The sequence below is a fragment of the Eublepharis macularius genome, chromosome 15, assembly GCF_028583425.1.
Source record: "Eublepharis macularius isolate TG4126 chromosome 15, MPM_Emac_v1.0, whole genome shotgun sequence".
Classification (NCBI taxonomy): Eukaryota; Metazoa; Chordata; class Lepidosauria; order Squamata; family Eublepharidae; genus Eublepharis; species Eublepharis macularius.
This window is the reverse complement of record NC_072804.1, coordinates 24,540,657-24,561,401: the sequence shown is the minus strand read 5'-3', so window position 1 is coordinate 24,561,401 and position 20,745 is coordinate 24,540,657. Positions and strand designations below refer to the sequence as shown.

The following is a 20,745-nucleotide window of genomic DNA, read 5'->3' as shown; positions in this document are numbered from 1 at the left end:
TGGTGCATTAAAAAAATGGATGAGGACTCAGTGTGTGGCAGTGGTGAGAAAGACAAACTCTATCCTGAGGAATTTTAAATGCTGTATACAGTTCTGGATATTGTTTCTCAAAAATGATATTGTTGTGCTCGGAAAAAGTGCCGAAAAAGTCAACCAAAACAATTCAGAAGCCAGAACACCTTCCCTTTGAGGAAACGCAAGGTCATTGGAGCTTTTTTAATTTACAGAAAAGACAACTGGGGGCAGGGGGCATGATAGAGGTGCATAGGGTAGAGAATGTGGACAAAGTTTTTCTCTCTCTCTCCCATAATAACAGACTTGGGGGCACCCAATTAAGTTAATGTGCAATAGATTCAGGAAAGACAGAAGTCAAGTCTTAATTTATTTTTGATTGGAAGATTGATTGAAATTAATTTATGGAATTCAGTCCAATCAATGTAGTTATGGTGACTAGTTTAGCTGACTGACAGTGTAATCTTAAGGACACTTTCTTGGGAGTAAGCTGCACTGCTGCATTGAATAGACCTGAGTACAATGTCAAGTAGACCTGTTAAGGATTGCTTTTTTAAAGGAATTAGACAAATTAATGGATGACAGGCGCACCAATGGCTAGTAGCCATAACAATTAAATGAAACTTCCGTGTTCAGAGTAAACTACTAAATATCAGTTGTTGAGGGAGCAATAAAGAGAGGCTTTGTCCACTCTGACCTCCTACAGGCCTTCGAAGGGCATCTGATTGGCACTGTGAGAAACAGGATGCCGGATTAGGAGAAGCAGGAATCTTATCCAGTAAGGCTACTGTTATAAGCATACTGATAAATATACCCATCTTACATTGGTGTCTTCCTTTTCAACAAAGAGCCAGTTTGGTGCAGTGGTTAAGAGCAGCAGGACTCTAATCTGGAGAGCCGGGTTTGATTCCCACTCCTCCGCTTCAAGCCAGCTGGGTGACCTTGGGTCAGTCACAGCTCTCTCAGAGCTCTCTCAGCCCCACCCACCTCACAGGGTGATTGTTGTGGGATTTATATTAACAGTCATAAAGCGCTCTGAGTGGGTGTTAAGTTGTCCTGAAGGGCGGTATATAAATCAAATATTATTAAATCGAACGTTGTAAAGTTCTTTCCTTTTTTGAATAATGTTAACATTCAGATCAGCAGCCGTATGTCCTGGTTTCTCAATTCTGCCATTTTTCATGTCAGACTTGTGCCTGTTTACTCTTTTTCTTGGAGATTGACTTTTTTTTTGATCTACAGAGAAAGCAAAGAGTTATTGTTGCCAGGTGATGGAGGATATCACATCGAAGGACAGGCAGATGAATCAGCCCTGTTGTAAGGTCTTGCCCAAGTGGAGATGGGGCAAAGTTGGCATCAGGACTCTGTGCAGGGCCCAACTTATGTCTCTATTATTGCTTTATATTGGGGGCAGGTTATAATGCACAGCAGTCTCTCTATATTGCACATATTATGGTGAAAGATGGTTCTATTTGCTGTCTAAGGAACTGCTGAACCATCTGATCCGCATCCTGTAACAAGAAATGCTGGAGTTTCAACCTCCCACGCAGCCTTTCCTTTCCAAAAACAGGCCAGCCTTCTGTGGGCAAAATTTGGTTCTCAGCAGAAAAGAAAGGGCATCAAGTTTTCAAGTTTTTCCTGCATACCTCAATGGTCCATAACACTGACAGTCTCACCTGACAGAGCTTTTTTTCAGGGGGAACAGAGTTCCGGCACCTCTTGAAAATACTTGGCAATAGTGCTTGGAAATAATATGATTTCAAAGAATCCTGTGTGTTTCTTCCTCATTTTCATCGAGAGTTCTGCCACCTCTTTTCCCAGAAAAAATCCCCTGCCTGACACCACAGTATTGTTAACCTATCCCATCACATGCTAAGGAGGTTCTTCCTCCCTCCGCCTACTATCATACAATTATGGGATGACATAGGAGCTTCCCCATCTCTCCTTCCCCCACAGCAGCTCAGCATATGTTGAACTTTAAAAGAATCTCCATTGTGAGGCGACTGCCAAAAATCACCTCCTATTAGAAGAGGTAGTTGCAGGAGTCCGTCCTAAATCCTTGAGATAGGCCCATCCAGAACTTGAATGGGCTTCAGACTTACTCACTTATCCTTTGTCGAGCAAGTGCTCAGCAGATGACATCTTTATGGGCAATTTCACTTCTGTGCAGGGCTTTTTTTCTGGGAAAAGAGGTGGGGGAACTCAGTGGGTTGCCCTCGGAGAAAATGGTCACATGGCTTGTGGCCCCACCCCCTGATCTCCAGACAGAAGGGAGTTTAGATTGCCCTCTGTGCCGCTGAGTGGTACGGAGGGCAATCTAAACTCCCCTCTGTCTGGAGATCAGGGGGTGGGGCCACAAGCCATGTGACCATTTTCAAGAGGTTCCGGAACTCCGTTCCCCCCTAGTTCCAGCTGAAAAAAAGCCCTGCTTCTGTGTAATTAGCGGCTCCCTTCACGTAGAAAATAGCAGCCCTAATAGCCCAGACTAGCCCAAACTTGTCAGAGCTTGGAAGCTAAGCAGGGTTGGTACTTGGATGGGAGTCCACCAAAGAAGATCAGGGTTGCGATGCAGCAGAAGGCAATGGCAAACCACCTCTGCTCAGCTCTTGCCGCGAAACTTCATGGGGTCATGATGAGTCAGTTACAACTTGACAGCTTGCTTTCCCTGGATGTAGAAAACAATCTCTTGGGGTCAGCGCAATGGATCTACAGAACAAAAAGTGGCCTCTTCCAGGATGACAGAGAAGGCTGCAGCCTCCTTAGCTCCATAGGCCGGATGATCTTCCTTAGGCATGATGTCTTTAAAACTATAAACCTCTTGGAAACATGGAGTGGGGGCGTCTGATATGCTAATAAAGAAAGTGGGTGGAACAGCAGAGAATTCGAGTACATCTAAAAATGTATTCCTGCTTAAGTGCAAACGAGTTTATTCTCAACTCATTTAAATTGGCTGACAGAATTTCAGGAGTGGGTGCATTTGCAGCCTGTTTTTTTTTAAAACCTGCACTCTTGTTATGGCTCTTGTTTCAGCAAAGGTTGCAAGCAGAGCATGTTCTCAAAATGTTCCCCAGTCTGTGCTGACACAACTCTCTCCTCACTCTAGTGCCTCTGTTGGCAGCCGAGACCTAACAAACACCTGTCATACCCAAGAGGGTGGGTCCCACAGGGCCTAGAGGCTGTACCACATATGCTGCCTGGAAGACACTGGAGGCTTCCTTCAGAAAAGAATAACTCAGCATCTTTCTGGACTAGCAAGCTGAGGTGGGTATCTGGGACACTGCACTGTAGTGCTGCTATTCCTACTGGCCAACCAGTTTCAGAAGATGATGCTAGGAGACAACTGCCTGAGCAGTTAAATTAACGGCAATCTGGTCCTATCTAGTATAAGTGATATGACAGGACCTGTGAACTAATACATGTTTTTCATGTCTGTTACTGCCAAAAATACTGGCAGCAACAAGGGCGAGACGCTTCACAGACTGGGTAGGAACGCTACTCAGAAACCTGGAAATAATAATTTGAAAAACCCTCAAAGAACAAACAACCCCACCCCACACACTCAAGCCAGTTCTTTGCAAGCAAATTCTTTTCACTTATAACAAACCAGAACACAGTATGGCAATTTATTCTGAGGTACGAGAATGGGGTGGGGTGGGGGGGTGGGGAGTGGAAAGGCTGAACAAATGTTGGCCAACCCAAAATGGAGCCGTACACAGGCTTTCTCTGTGGTGGCCCCAACCCTGTGGAATGGCCTGCCTGAGGAGGTCAGGAGAGCCCCCACTCTCCTGGCTTTCTGCAAAACCGAATTATTCAAAAAGGCTTTTTACTCAGATAGGAGGGCTGTATTGTACGGAGAGGGGATCTCAGATGATCCGCTAATGAGTTAGGAACCATGGACGTCACCATTCCTGCTAATGCTTCCCCTCAGAAGGGAAGTAAAATTTCAGTAAGAGACAATTGATTTAGACACTTAGCCACAATGCTAAAATTTAAGGGAAGCGTTATCATAATACTCTTTATTGAAGATTCAAAACAGGGTAAGAAAGGGAGGGGGGAGTTCGGTCCTTTCAATGTAACTCCTTTTTTAGTTAAGCCCGGTAAGTTTTGGTATATACCAAACTAGTGTGTGAATAGAACACACTAGCTAAAAGGGCTTTGGGGAACAAATCTATTATTTTTGTGCAGTTTGTAACAACTGGCCAGGGGATTTGTGGGAGGGAAAGGATTTGAAATAGATTCCTGCTAATGCTAGTCTTTGTGAACTTGTATCTATTTACCCTATGGCATTGTTTATGGAAATGTTCCTGATACTGTCTGTACTAATCTCACACTGTACTAATCTCACACTGTGTAATCCGCCTTGATTCTCAGTGAGAAAGGTGGACTATAAAATGACATAAATAAAATAATAAATAACTAAATAAATCCTTAATTGTTAGACTCCTGGGATAAATGTATGGATTCATTCCAAGACCTACTGTTAACATCTCTAAATCTTTCCCCACTCACCCGTTAATGATTAACACTGATGAAAGCAGTGATTACTTAAAGTTAAACATACTCTAAAATCAAGAGAGTTACCAGTCGCTCTTCTGTCGATTTGGTGACCCTCCTCAGATTTTCAAGCACAAAAACAGGTATTGCACTAGGAGAACTCTTCTCTCTTTTTTGCCCAATAAGAGGAAAGGATGCAATCCCATATTTGTTCCATGATCATTGCTCTGAGCTTGGCTTTGAGCACGGCTACTAATAGGACGGTAAGTGCGACTCTTTTCTCACAACAGTAAAGTACTCAGTATATTTATTGAGACCGAAGTCCCACTTGAGTTGCAGGGGACATATGCTCTGTGTTTAACATGGAAATTTTAAAATGCTTTGGAGGGGCTGAGCCCACAAACACTCACAAAAGGTGTGAGGAGGAGCCCAAAGTGTAACGGAGAGCTGGACAGCAGCCTTTCACAGGGATCTTCCTCCCAGGCAATAGTTTAATAATATTATTGGAAAAGATGCACTTGCAAATTGTTATACTTGTCAAAGAATTTGATGTGTCTTCAGTAAACTAGACTGTCACTATAATCCGAAACAGAGTTACACCCTTCTAAACCCATTGACTTCAATGGATTTAGAAAGGTGTGGTTTTCTTTTTTGATCGTGCTGTGTGTGTGTGGAAAACCTTCCATTCTGAAGAGGGTATGAAACTGCTGGAATTCTTCTATATCATGGCATCCCTCTGGGGTTCTTCACAGAACTGAGGCTTGATGACATAGCTGTGTGGTGGTACATTCCTTGGGGTGGAGGGGGTTTTAGAAGACAGAATCCTGGGACTTCTGAATAAGTCAATTTAATGTTTTGTACCAGGGTCTGGAGTAGGGCTGCCAGTCCCCTGGTGGGGGCAAGGGATCCACCGCTCCCACCCTCCACCCCCACCCCTGCTTACCTGGCTGGCATGGGGAAAGGCGGGGGACATGAGCTCCTGGGCAGTGCAGCACGCTCCTGAGTGCTGCAGTGGGCCAATTTGGGTCCCAAACGGGCCAAATTGGGCCTGTTTGGGGCCTAAATTGGCCTGCGGTGAAGTGCAGGAGCTTTCCAGGGTCCTCCCAGCAGTGCTCCCACACTCCCCAGCAGGCCCCCAAAGGGCTCAATTTGGCCCCAAATTGGCCAAAACTGGCCCGCTGCGGAGTGCAGGAGCACTCCAGGGCCCGTTGCATTGTGCCGCCCCGGCAGTGCTCCCGCACTCCACAGCAAGCCGATTTCAGCTCCAAACTTCCTGCTACGGGGCACAGGATTGCTCCCAGGCATGGCACGTGGCCTGCGCAATGACATCACTTCCTGGGGAAAAAGGTGAATGCCAGTTCTCCTGCCTCCCACCCAGAGGGTAAGGGGACCTGGCTGGCAACCCTATTCTGGAGCAATTCCGGCCAGAGTTTTACTTATGGCTGTGGGTAAGCTGGCTAAACAAGCTGCTGTGAAGGACTCTGGGTTCTTTTCTCTGTTCTCTGTCATAAGTTACACGTGGTTTACTCAAGACAACCCTTAGCAAACTCCCAAGGGATTGCAGTGTCATACAGACTACTATTCTGCCTGTGGGAATTATCCTGTAGCATTCCTCAGTGGGTTAGTTTTAGAGCCAAGCTACAAGTGACTTTTTTCAGGTGGAGAACACTTGATTGTTTTCGCAAGTTTTCCTGGGAACTGAAGTCCGAGTGTCCTTCCCTTTTGCAAATTGTTCTCCAGTCACAAGCCTGCTAGACAAGAGGGCTCTCAATGGTTGTTTGGGGGCAGGCAACTGCTACTTTCTCCCTCAGTGTCCTGCTCCTGGGGAGCTTCACCGACATGGCGGCTTTGTCCAGAGCAGCAGGCTTGTGACTGGAGGAACGGTTTGCAAAAGCTGCTGCCGCCGCTGGCTTTCTCTGGCTCTTCAGGCAGCGATTCTATCAGACAGGGGAAGGACACTCGGACTTCACTGCCCAGGAAAACTTGCAAAATCAAGTGTTCTCCACGTGAAAAAAGTCACTTGTATCTTGGCTCTCAGTGTCCATGCTTTTAACACCTGCCTGAAACTCCAAGGAATGGTTCGCAAGGGGAGTGGGACAGGATGTCATTCATTTGCTTCATCCCTAGACATGGGTCTTAACCCAGTAATTGATTGGATTGACGGGACGGTAGATAAATTCAAGCTTAGTTTAAAAAAAATCAAACTCATGCTGGTGGGCTATTCAATGGACCGATTTCCTGGATGAGAATCCACTTTCCTTGAAAAACCAGTATTGCAGCTTGTCGGTGCTCTTCGAGCCTACAGTGCTTCTGGAAACCTGGGTGCTACAAATGGCTCAAAGAACCTCTTGGAGCACCCACAGATTCACTAGCTGTGTCCTTAGATGGAGATGTCACTATTGTCTCCCATGCCTTAGAGACCATTTAGTTTGGACTACTGTAATGTACTGTAAGTGAGACTGCCCTTGAACACATTTTGAAAGCTTTCGCTGGTGTTGCAGCCAGTTCTTGGCTGGCATTAGTTGGCAAAACCACATTATACCAATCCTGAAACACTGCCGTGGCCACTGTGGTGACCCCTCCTTGGCTAGACTTGGGATCAGGATGAGCCAGAGACCACCCTGGGGAGAGACCAGGAAGCTCAGGGGACACCTCTTCAGACCCCCTCTGGAGCCTCTTCCAGACTCTGAGCTCAATTGAAGCACCTACCCCTGAAGACTTAGATCTAGACGATATTGCCAGCATGCCAGACCCAGGGCAGCCAGTCCCCTACCTTGTAGGGCCAGATCCCAAACTAGCAGTCTCCATGGATGCCAGCCCTGAGTTGGGAAATTCCTGGAGATTTGGGGGTGGAGCCTGGGAAGGGTGGGGTTTGGGGAGGGGAGGTATCATGGTCAGGGCTGGGGTTCCCTCTTGGGCGCTGGGCTGAGTAGGAGGGAGAGAGCGAGAGTCCAAAGCACGCCGGGGTCGGGAGCCAGAAAGTCCGTCCGTCAGGAGAGCAAGCAGAGGAGAGTCAGAATGCCAAGCCGAGGTCTGAAAAGCCGAGGCATCAGTTCCACGCAGAGACGAGCAAGGGGTGGTTGAGGACAAAGCCAAGGTCAGGACACTGGAGGTCTATCTGAGCGAGGGCAGGGTACAAGGCAGAGATAAAGCTTCCAGGAGCTGAGGTGCTGGGTGCAAGGAGTGGTGAACGACATTGCTCCCACACTGGGCTCTGCCCAGCATTCCCCTTATAAGCTCAGGACGGCATAAGAGGACGAGGGCCAGGTGTTTCTCATTCACTTGATTGCCCCGCTTCGTCCTTGGTGTTCAGCTCCGCCCATCGCTGCGCTTGCAGGTGCGCACTCTATCGCCGTTCCCAAACCGCCTCTCTTGCTCGAGCCTTCTGCCTTGCTGCTGGCTCAAAAGGCTTGGCTCTCCGAGGCGCCGGTTCCTCCACCTGTCTGCACTACCCCTCTCCTTCGCTATCTTGTGCTGAGGGACTGGGTTGCTGGTCGCTGGATGGCTCTTCAGGGACTGCGGGTAGGTCTCCCGCTGGCTCTTCCAGCCCCTCCTCTGAGGAGGAGGAATTGTCAGCAGGTAGAGAGCCCAGCCAACGCGGGTCTCCGACAGGAGGGACCTTGGCAGGGGATAGTACCATTGAGTCAGACTTTTCAATCCCCTGGCAGAGGAATGGCAGGAAATGGTGGGGGGACTGTCACCAGTGTCCCAACATACTGTTATCATCACTCCCCATGTGCCTGGAAGTGATGTCAATGTGGTGCCAGTGATGTCATGATGTTGCCGATGAGCCCTCCTGATCTGGTAAGTTCCCCCCACAGGTTGCTAGGGAAGACCTGGCAACTCTACATAGTCCACTTTCCAAAGTGGCCATTTCTTCCAGGGGAGCTGATCTCTAATCTGGAGACCAGTTGTAATCCTGGGAGATCTCAAAGCCCCACCTGGACATTGGCAAGCCTAGGCTAACTGGCTTGAGCAAACTCCATGTGCCTTCTTTAGCTGCCTCTTCCCAATTAATATCTGGCCCTTGATCAAAGGCTGGACTGGATTTCCCTCATCTGAGCCTGTATGACGATCCATGGACAGGGACTTCTGTCTCTGGGCATCTCAAGAAATGTCCTATGAGCCTCCTTAAAATTTAAGGTGAGCTGGAGGTGCCACGATTCAGATTCCAGTAGAACAGGAAATATATATGCCTGGCACGTCCTTTTCAGCAGCTGTCCCAGAATGCCATTCCTTAAAAAATTGGCCTGACTCCACTGCTTAGAGTTTCTATCTCAGCTGTCCTTCAATAATTAATTGTTGTTCAGTCTTCCTCATTTTCTGAGCTGCTATTTTTGCTGATCCTTCTTGTTTTATTGACTTTAATTCTTTTATTTTTTTATTGTACACCATCTTGAAGCCCTGTAAAACATAAGCGGTAAATCTATATATATAAAGACAAGTGTTCTGACTGACTCATCAACACCCAGCCCAAACTCCTGGACCTAGAAATGAGAAATTTGGGGAGAACGTTCCTTTCATGATGTAGAGGCTCACTAAGAAGGGATTTTAAGAAATCCACCCCCTAAGGGGGTAAAAAGGAGTAAAATGTGTTTTCCCATAGGGATACAGCTTCCCTGTGTGGCTGGCAGGCTTCTCCTCCCCCCGCCCCCGCCAACTGCCAACTCAGCCATTCTTCCCTGAGGTCAATTGCATATGCGGCCTGATTGGTCATCACCCAAACATTCTAAACAGTATGCAATTGCTTTTGGGAGTCATTGAATGTGTCATGAGGTAAAAATACATCTCCCAGTCTTCCCCTCTAGGGTTGCCAATCTCCCTGTGTGGCCTGGCTTTCTTGTGTGGCTGGCAGGCTCCTGCCTCCTCACATCCTCCACCTCCCTGATGGGTCAGCTGTGGAACTCTGTGTTCTGAGGTTAAAATCAGGTCAAGGAAACTGCAGACAGTTCCCAAGAGCTACTCGAGCTGATGAGGTTACCGTGTGTGTCAAGGCATCGTATCTGTGGCCCCTCATCAGGAAACTCTTACTAAGAAAGAACATGAGGGTCTACTTGAGAGGTGAGGTGTCCGCTGGGGAATTCTCTGAACTCCTACTAAAAATAGGGGATGGAGCGTATCCCGAGTCCAAGGGAAAGGTGGACTTGGAATCCTTGCAGGCCTGGGCACAGTAGTGATGACCCTAGCAGACCTAACAGACCTAGCAGACCTGACAGCCATGATGTACTCTGATATCATCACTATCACAGAGAAGTCCATGACCTGGCTGTGCAAGTATGCTATTCTGACCCGTAAGTACAACAAGGCTGCCATCATTAATGAAACACAACTTAACTCCCTCGAAGGGGCAGAAATGGAGTACAGATCTGTGGACTCAGTGGTGCAAATGGATGATGCTGTCCACTACCCTGTGGAGTTCCTCAACATGCTCAACCCTCTTGGCATCCCAGACTACAAACTTCTCCTCAAAGTAGGGGTTCCAGTGATGCTGCTCCAGAACCTCAGCCCACACAAACTCTGCAGTGGCACCAGCCTACAAGTGAAAGCCCTCCACAGGAACATCATCGAGGCCACATTTTTCACCAGCAGTGCTCGGGGCGTAGTCGGTGTTCATACCACTCATACCATCAGATAACCTCTTTGAGTTCAAGAGACTGCAGTTCCCCCTCAAGGCCTGCTTTGCTATGATGATCAACAAGTCCCAGGGGCAGATATTGAAGGTGGCAGGAATTGACTTGAGGGAGGACTGCTTCTCACACGGGCAGTTCTACATGGCCTGCTGCAGAGTGAGCTCACCCAGCAGCCTGGTGATCCTAGCACCTGTGGGGAAAACCACCAATGAGGTCTTCAAAGAGATCCTTCAGTAGAAAAAAACTGGTTGTATGTATTTTTCACTTTATTTATTGTACTACAATCTTTTCCTTTTAAAATCTCTTCAATAAATATTACATTTCGAAATTCACTTTATCAGTTTTTGGCATCAACACACTTTGCTTTATTCAAACACCTTTGTGAAGCTTGGGTACTATGCTATTATACTACAAATCCAACTAAAAACAAAACAAAACCCACAAACCAAAAAATGTTACATACCTATAAGTATTATAACTGAATTTAAAGTAGTTAAATACCGTAGCGAAGCACGAGCGTCAAGCTAATATAATAATAAAATCTACAAGTTTTCTGAAAAGGAATTTGATTCTGGCAGAACGATCCATGAAGCATCCTGACTCACTCTGTGTAATCTGCCTTGAATCCCCGTGGAAAAGGTGTACTATAAATAATGTAAATAAATGCATAAAAATATTTAGTCATAATTTTTATTTGTAGGAGAGATGGAGAAGTCATGATGACTCAGCTGGAACAGAAGATGGTGAGCACGAAGTTCATCATCCCAGAGGTACCAAAGATGGTTTAATATGCTTCAGAAACAAACTCAGATTTCTTTCTTTGCTTGCTTATAAAAATACATGCCAGATTGTTCCCTCAGCTTGAGTTGGCCACAATCCAGCTAACTATTTATTGAAACTTCAAAATGTCTGAGCTGATAATGCAAGCCACGTGCAACGGAGTCCGGACTATGGCCATTTTTGGCTCACTACCCATTGGTTTGATGAGCAAGGATGGGGAGGGGGAAGGGAAGGTGTGTCGGTACCAAGGGAATACGGGCGTCAAGCCTACTTTTTTCGGTATAAGAACGGGAACAGACAGCTCGTTCTCCTTCATTGTAAAGTGACAGCCCAGAACCTCTTGCGGTGAAAGAAGACGTGCACTTCCTTCCCACTGCAGGAGCCTGTCAATGGAGACTTGGCTGTACTGGGAGGAGATGCTTTACTTAAATTGTAAAGAGTCCAGTAGCACTTTTAAGACTAACCCACTTTATTGTAGCATAAGCTTTCGAGAAACACAGCTCTCTTCATCAGATGCATCTGATGAAGAGAGCTGTGGTTCTCGAAAGTTTATGCTACAATAAAGTGGGTTAGTCTTAAAGGTGCTACTGGACTCTTTACTATTTTGCAGCTACAGACTAACACGGCTAACTCCTCTGGATCTTTATTTAAATTGTTTCCTTTAATTGGCAAGTGCCTCCATGAGCTCTGGCAAGCACACCTACTTTCTTCGTGGCAGAACTATCTTTCCCACAGCAATAGGTCTACTCTGACTGCACCCGTTTTCAGACCTTGCCCATATTCTCACGCCTTCCAGTTTCACAGATGAAAACAGCGAACCTCCCTGGCTGGAGTGGGTGGGCGGAGCTAGGGGTGAAGTCCAGTAGCTCAGTAGGATTTCCTGGCAGACAACACCATTCATACCCAAAGGAGCCACAAGCAGAGAACAAAAAGTGCAAGCAGGCAGCTCCCACCGGCAAAAAAGCCTAATTGAGACAATGCATTTGTGTCCTGCATTTATTGCATGTATCGGCCAGCCGTCCTGTTTTCTAGCTGAGGAATTCTGAAATAGAGCAATGTAAATTTTTCTGTGTAATGCTTTTTTAAAATTCAAATATATAAAAAGGAGATGACCAATTTCTACACTCCTGCAAGGAGTGCACAATTCTTTCGATGCTGATCTGGGAACTATACAACCCCCTCACAGACTGTCGGGTTCTATAATAAAACTGGTGGCACCTGGCAGTAATTCACAGCTACAAACACAACCACTTGAAGAGCAGAAGGGTGCCAGCTGGGGGACAAGAAGGAGGGAACAGAGAGGAACAGAGGTGCGTCCTGAAACGTTGGCAGGGGGTCCTTGGTCTTCTGAGCCTGTCCCTTTATTGCAGGGCAAGAGGATGGAGAGAAATACTCATGGAGTCTGATGGCATTTCTTTTGACAGGCGAAACTCTGAATATTTTGCCACACCTTGATTATAACCTGTAAAGCTCAAGACAACTCGGAGGTAGTAATATTACTGCAATATGAAATATGAAATATGTTGAATTTAATAAAGTGCTAAGTGCAACCGTGTTGTGTCACAATCAATTAAAGCAATATCATAAATATTTCATATACCTCATCTCATGAATAACATTCAAAAATAGAGCTAGATACACAGAGCTAGCAGCAATATAGCCGTCTATGTAGTTCATACAGTGTCTACTCAGACAGTAGTTCATACAGTGTCTATACAGGCAGCAGTACAACCGGTGAAGAGTCCATAGTACATATGAAGAGGCAATGATGATGGAAGGCAACCTGGAACTGGAACTCTTATTTCGAGGACCACCAGGAGTTGGTCAGATAGAAAACGACCTTGAGCTGAATCTCACACCAAGAACAGCCCTACGGGTCTAAGCCAGCAATTTCCAATCCCCGTTTCGTGTTGGAACTTCCTCATGGGCACAGTGTGTAATCTCTTCCAGCCTCTCACATTCACATCACACAGTTGGTAGGAGCCGACGTCCTGTCGGCTCCTACCAACTGTGTGATGTGAATGTGTCCCGTCGGCTCCTACCGTGTGATGTGAATGTGAGAGGCTGGACATGGTTGCACTTAGCACTTTATTAAATTCAACATATTTCATATTTCATATTGCAGTAATATTACTCCCTCCGAGTTGTCTTGAGCTTTACAGTTTGTATATTGGAGGGACCCCCTTTGGTTAGTCTACACCTTGATTATAATGCAATGGCTTGGATCCAGTGGAGGTTTTCTTCAAACTGAAAAGGAAGGGTATTTTTTACCAATTTCTCCCTCCCATGGCAACCCCCTCTCCCAGCAGCATTTTGGGCTACAGCAGTAGTGGGGAGGTGGGAAAATTTCTAAAGGGATTTTGATCAGCAGACATTACCACTGGATACAACCCAAATTTTTCTGACCCATGGTTCTGCCACTTCTACACTCTCTATAATAGCACCCAGGATGAGTTGATGGCTGATTATCATGCCCCAGAACATGAGGTCCTCCCCTTATGGGCCCCCGTTACATGCTCAGAATGTAGCCAGATGATGGATCCATCTGGAGGTGTTCAAGCTAAACTCACAGTGGTGGAGCCCAATCCTAGTTAGACTTTTTTCAGAAATTAATTTTACTTGTTTCATCCTGGAAAATTGGATACAAACAGGGCTCATTTCAAGGTGGAACGCACAGGAATGCAGTTCCGGTAGTTCCCCAAAGAGGTCACATGTCAGGTGGCCCCACCCACCTGACTCTCGGCCATTTTGGGCCTGTTTCAGCCTGGATTGGGGCCAAAACGGCCCGGATCGGGCTTCTGACGGGTGGTGAATCACTCTCCCACTCAGCAGCGTTCCAATCCTGACCATTTGAGGCCCCTTTTCGGCCATGTTCAGCCCCTTTTTGCCATTTTGGGCCCAATTTCGGCCCTGAATGGCCAGGATTGGGTCCAAAACAGCCAGGATAGGTGATGGCAAGGGGGTGTGGCATATGCTAATAAGTTGTGCTAATGAGCTATGCTAATGAGTTCCTCCAGCTCTTTTTCTACGAAATGACCCCTGGATACAAAGCATTATAATTCCTATATACAAAAAAGTCAATAGGCAAGACCCGGCAAATTATTGCCCTATCAACTTATTGGACATCTCACTTAAGCTTTATATCCGTCACCTATTGTGTAAATTAGAAGAGTGGGCAGATACAACTAAATTGCTTCACCCTGAACAAGCCGGCTTCTGAAAAGGCCACAGTACCATTGATCATTGTTTAACCCTGAAGGCCTTGATTCATACATATTCTAATAATAGTAAAAGATATCTCTATGTTGCTTTTGTGGATCTCATTTCTGCTTTTGATTCCATTGTGCTCTCTAGACTCTGGTCCAAACTGGTTAACACAGATATTGATAGGAGACTTTTTAGAATTTTAAGAGATTTACCTTCCAATCTTTCTGTGAGGATAAGAGTAGATGCTCAAGGTGCACTTACGGACCCTATTCCTTTGAGAAAGGGTGTTAAACAAGGTTGCCTATTGGCCCCCTTCTTGTTTAACTTCTATATAAATGACCTTGTTTTGGTTATGAGCTCCCAGAAATTTTTTCCCCCTTCATTGGCCGAACAGAAAATTTCCGTATTATTATATGCTGACGACATGGCGATCATGTTGTTTACACTAATTGGTCTTAGAAGGATGCTAAAGAGACTGGTAGATAACTGTGAAGGAGAGGAACTAAGAATCAACTACAACAAAACCAAAATAGTAGTCTTTGACAACAAGGTCCCTACGCTCAGTTGGTCAGTCAATGCTCAAGCAATAGAACAATGCGCTTTTTTCAAATATCTTGGTATAACTTTCCAGGTATCTCAGTCAATGGCAGGCACACCTCAATGATACATTATTATCTGTGCGATGCTCTGTGGGAGCCATTATTAAATTCAGTTAATCTCACCAGCCCAGAAAGTTTTCCAAGGCAAGGTTATTGCTAAGCTCCTCTATGGGGCAGAAATCTGGGGGTGGAATGTGAAAATATTACCCCAGTTAGAAGCCATTCAGAATTCCTTTTTAAGGAAAATCCTTGGCCTCCCCCAGAGAACTCCCACATCTTACCTAAGACTTGAGGTTGGTTTACCCTCTATCACATCTAGAGTGCATTTGAAGTTACTGAAATATTGCAAGAAGCGAGTCTATATTTCTGATGATCACCTGGTAAGCTACTGTTTCCAGTACTATATGGATGAGAACCTGTGGCTTAAATTATTCTCCACCACTTCCTGATTGTATTCTCTGCCCTTGCTGGATGTAGTTAAGTGCTGGGATTTGGGGGATATGTGTGAGTGGATCGTTGCCCAGGATGCCCTTCGAGATATCAGCCTTGCTGGGCAATCCAAATTTTTGCCTTGGTGCCCCTGGTTCAAGAAAATTTTTTTTTCTCCTGCTGTCTGGCTGATCTCTCTGCTGCCTCCTTGAGAAAGGCATTCACTCAAGCTCGTTTTCAAACCATGCCGGCTGCTTATCTCCAGAGTAGATTCTCAAAACTACCCCTGGAAAAGCGCATTTGCTCCGGCAATTTAAAACAGGTAGATGATATTGTTCACTAGATCTTACATTGCCCTCATCCTCATCTGTCTATCCGTAAGAAATTCTTGCACCCATTCCTTACTAACTTTTATGGTACAGAGGAGGATTGTATATACTTTCTATTGGCTGGCACCATTCCAGAGGTTACCTTTAAGGTGACTCGTTTTATCCTTTTATCAATTAACTTTAGGAAGAAATTAGCCTTGGCTGTTCCTAATAGAATTTTATCTAAATTATAATAATTATTTTATATATCATATGAGGTTTATTTTATGTAATGTTTTAGGTATGCATATATGTTTATTGTGTCTCTTGTAAGGGTCTGTATTAATCCTGTATGATTGTTTTGATGTTACGGCCTAGGGCTACATTAATAAACTTTGTACTTGTAACACAGGACACAAGCTAATAGAATGACTAGAGATCACAGATATTGAGGATTCTGCCACTCAATCTGGCTCATCCTTCCTTTGGTTTGTTTATTTTTTATTTTATTTTATTTATTTCAAATTTCTATTCTGTCCTCCCCGCCAGCGGGCTCAGGGCGGATATAACAACATATTAAAATACAAAATACAATATAAACAACATATTAAAATACAATAAAAATCCATACACATTTAAAACAGGATGGTGGACAGCCTTCACACGGAAGGTTCACAGGGAAGTTTCAGTTCTCTTCCAGTGGAAGAAGGTTTCACGGGCCAAAGGAATGCTTCAGACCTGGGGTTTTCCCTCACACTCAACACAAGTGGAATGGTTGGCCAACAGCCATTGTGTTAAGAATCCAGCACAGCTCAGGGGCCACTGACTTGTTTTTATATACACACTAGCAGCTCACTCAACACCCCAATTATGTCTCTGTTGTGTCTCTCAGTCTTCATGGAGGCTGGCCCTCAATGTACATTTCCTTTTCGACATGGTGGCATGCTGTACTTCTCATGCATATCGAATGCATTTTCTCTGAAGAAATGGTGAGTCAACCTCAAGTCTTTCGAAAACCAGTTTTCAAAAATGGTTTGTCAGTGGTTGATGTTAAGGTTTTTGATGTGTATTACTTTAAGGTGATTCCGTTATGTAGTTTAGTTTCAGGTGAACTGATTAAATATTTCCCTTAAAATATTTTGAAATGCCAGGGCATCTTGCTCTTTTCTTTTCTGCAACAAACACACACTTATTTATTTTATTTATTTTTATCTTACTTTATATATACTCTGCCCTTTCTACTCAATCAGGACCAGAAGTGACTTACACCATTTTCTTCTCCTTCATTTTATGTTCACCACAACACTGTGAAGTAGGTTGGGCTGAGTTTGTGAGTCACAGTGATACTGCCCTAAAGTCACCTAGAGGGCTTCCATGGCAGAATGGGGATTCAAAACTGGGTTTCCCAGATGTTAGTCTGACTTCTAACCACTACATCACTCTGGCTTTTGAGGGGGCTAATGATACTTTATATAGAAACTAGCTTGATATCCATGCTTTGCTACTGTATTTAACTACTTTAAATCCAGTTATAATACACAGGAAAGCCAGACCCAACAGGGAGATTAACAACCCTAGAAAACTTTTAGGATAAGACTGGGAGGTGCATTTTACCTCAGGACGCATTCAATGACTCCCAATAGCAACTGCATACTGTTTAGAATGTGGAAGGTGAAGACCAATCAGGCCACATATGCAAATAACCTCTGTGTTCCAGCTGTCTCTGGGGGGTGGGATGAGGTGTGGAATGTTGTGAGCCCCAATCAGCCCGCATATACAAATGACCTTGAAAGATTGGCCCAATCAGAGAAGAGTCGCCAAGCTGGCAGTGGGTGGGGATGCAAGCAGACAGCAGCCTGCCAGCCACACAAGGAAGCTGTATCCCTTCGGGAAAACACATTTTACTCCTTTTTACCCCCTTAGGGGGGAATTTCTTAAAATCCCTTCTTAGTGAGCCTCTACATCACAAAAGGAACGTTCTCCCCAAATTTCATGTTTCTAGGTCCAGGGGTTTGGGCTGGGCATTGATGAGTCAGTCAGGAGGACACTTGTCTTTATATATATAGATAGATGAAACTTGATTCCTTTCTTTTAAAAAAGGAAAACAGTTTTGGGAAGCTGAGTCTGGGAGCAAAGGAGAAGAATGGGAGGTGGCACGTGACTATTTCCTCTCTTGCTTTTTCCTTGCCTGAAATGTTCCTGCTGTGACGTTTTTCCTTAGAGTTTCAAATGGATGTTGCGTGGAGGGGCTGACAAGCAGAGGAAAGGGTCTGGCTCCTCCCTGTGTTGCTCCTCTCTCCTCAGTTGCTCCCTCAGATCTGCTTTTCTTTTTCAAAAGGCTCTGAAGGGTGTTGCCTCTTGCATGGGGGGGGCAGGATCCAAAGCACCATCAATGAGATTATACTGTTGAAGCAGAACTGCCGCCTTGAAGCTCACAGAGCTCCTGAAATTCTGGTCTGAGGAGTATGTGAGAGAGAGAGAGAGAGAAAGAAAGAGAGTGCTCAAGGGACCTTCAGGAACTGCTTTAAAGAAAAAATGGTTGCCAGCTCTGGGTTGGGAAACTCTTCGAGATTTGAGGGTGGAGCCTATGAAGACAACAAAGCAGCCCTTTTCTCTAGGGAAATTGGTCTCTGTCATCTAGAGATCAAGTGTAATTCCAGGAGATCTTGTGGCTCCACCTGGAGGGTGGCAATCCTAACTCTCCCCCTTCCTTTACAGTCATTCTAGATCCAAACCAGTTTGGATCTAGAGCCAGTTTGGTGTATGGTTAAGAGCAGTGGGACTGTAATCTGGAGAACTGGTTTTGATTCCCCACTGCTCCACTTGAAGCAGTGGTGACCTTGGGTCAGTCACAGCTTCTCGGAGCTCTCAGCCCCACCTACCACACAGGGTGATTGTCGTGGGATAATAATAACATACTTTGTAAACTGCTCTGAGTGGGTGTTAAGTTGCTCTGAAGGGCGGTATATAAATCAAATGTTATTATTATTAAATCTAAATTACAAATTCATCTTACTTACCCATGATGAGAAAGACTTGCCTTGAAGCATTTTAACTTTTTCAGGTGTTCAACTACACGAAATCATGACCGAGACGGACAATGGGGTTACTGCTCCACTTCATCTAACCAATCTCTAGGTAAGTGAAGCAAGGAATTCTTTCTGGGACAACTTTATTTGCAGTAGAACTTCAAGTGGGTTGAGAGAGGCTTCGGTTGCCCTTCTCAAGGAGTGCACATTCAAGTACTTCTGATCAACAAGGTTTTGCAGGTTTTGAAATAAACAATACAAAAATACCATAACTGAAATGTTTGCAGTGTTTATACCTTCAACTGAAAACATACTATTCTCTGTCTCTAGAGCTTGGCGTCTTCAATCTTAGATAATGCTCATAAAAATTTCATTTATTTAGGTTCAATAAACATGCGAGCAAAATAATAATCTCTAGTTTGGAGAAGGCTGAAGTGCAGACTGGATACAAACCAAGGAAGCAGCAAAGATTAAAGTAATCTTCAGCAGGAAAAAAAATTGCAGTCTGTTTAGCTTGTGTTGATAAAATATAAGAGGAGAGAGTGTTGCTCTAAGCCACTTTGGATCTCCATTGGAGAAAAAAGCAGGGGTATGAATGAACAGATAAAATGCATTAAAATGTTCAACCAGTTACATATGAAGGATTCAAGACAGAGCATGTTCATCATGCTTGTGTATTTAAGACTGGTAATAAAATTCATCAGGACAGTCTAATTCCCATGAATTAAGCACTGCCAAAGCCCTGTTCAAGAGTTATGATTTTGGTGCTTCCATCTTGCATAATAGAGATCCTCCGTTCTACATGCAGTTGCCACCATTTTATGTGAATAGGGCAACATGTGTGTTTTCCAGCTTCAGAACACGTGAACATGTACTGGCAAAATCTGGGTTTCCGTAACGCATGCCTCTGCAACCCTAGTCTTCATTGGAGGTCTCCCATCCAAATAGTAACCAAGGCCAACTCTGCTTATCTTCTGAGATCTGACAAGATCAGGCTTACCTGGGCTGTCCAGGTCAAGGCAACTTTCTCAATATTACAGGCTGGGCTGATGTGACTTATATGGGGCATTTAGGGGCTCATCTGCTGGGGCTCAGATTGCAGCCAAGATCCCCCTTCCTGTCACAGCCATCCTTAACCATCCATCTCATGCAGTCAATATGTACCTCCAGTTTCAAGTTGAGGTGCACCTGAAACTCCAGACAATGTTGTCTACAATTTGGAGGGGGCTCCACTATATTGTCATTTTGCTTCATAGTCTCAAATTGATATAGGAAAAAAGAAGTAAACCATGTAGTTATCTAGTCTGTGGGTTTAGCTCATCGGCATGTATGTATTCCCCTTGATATCACTAGAAAAGAATTTGATTCACAGTGGCTTCTACTAGGGTATGTGTCAACACTTTCAGCGCCCCCATCTGATGTGACGTTAAAAGGAATACAGCCTCAAGTATATGTATGAGGAGTTCTTCTCAACAAATAAAAGATCTAAAAATACTTCCACCCCCTCAAAGGTTATTTTGTCAAACTAAGATGACCCAAATAATTTATCTTAAAAACAGCCGCTTCTAACATGATGATCATGAGGTAAATAGCGCCCTCTTGTGGAGATTTCTATTTCTGGAGGTCAATTCTTTCTTGATCTGAAGTGGAATATGCGTCTAGAAAATTTTTATTGTGGTTTCATATCTAGGAGTGTTGAGTGAAATGTTTACCAGTTTTCTGGTAGGGCATTGCCGGCTTAGAGTCGAAATTAGCTAGTTTTTTTTCTAGTCTCATGATTCTGTTCTCTCATGACTGTTGATTTCAATGAGGAAGGGGAGGGCAGACCAACTGGAAGTTCTGAGGCAGCTTTTTTTCACTTAATAGCACCAAAACTGCTCAGATCACACTCCTTATTCTAATATAAAGAACCTCTAAGTTTCAAGCAGATTGAAGGGGGGGGGAGGATTTTACAGACACTCAAAGTAGGCCCCTCTCTATGCTGCCACACTAACTTCTCTCTTCTAATCCCTAAATGTCCATCAAGCTCCAACCATAGAGTTACCAGGTTTCCTTACCTTCCCAGCGGTGGCGGGGGGTGGGGGGTGGGGACGGACCCATCACTTACCTTTTGTCGCGTGCTTTGGCCTGCACTCTCCCAGTGTGGCATGATGACCTCATTCCGGGAGTGATGTCATCACACAGGCCCCAGGCATGCTCCTGGGCTTCATGCATGGCCAATATGGGCCACCCAATGAGCTGAATTGGCCGGCATGAA

General features: G+C 44.9%; 1 protein-coding gene across 1 annotated transcript in view; it reads left to right on the top strand.

Annotated features, from left to right (window-relative positions):
• The first annotated feature begins 4,600 nt into the window (after window positions 1-4,600).
• HGFAC (HGF activator) overlaps window positions 4,601-20,745 on the top strand; it is a 39,790-nt gene continuing 23,645 nt past the window's right edge. Inside the window, exons 1-4 of the mRNA XM_054998800.1 lie at window positions 4,601-4,769; window positions 10,837-10,906; window positions 16,352-16,448; window positions 18,524-18,597. Of these exons, the coding sequence (XP_054854775.1) occupies window positions 4,701-4,769; window positions 10,837-10,906; window positions 16,352-16,448; window positions 18,524-18,597 (310 nt within the window). The 5' untranslated portion in view covers window positions 4,601-4,700. The remainder of the gene's footprint in view (window positions 4,770-10,836; window positions 10,907-16,351; window positions 16,449-18,523; window positions 18,598-20,745) is intronic.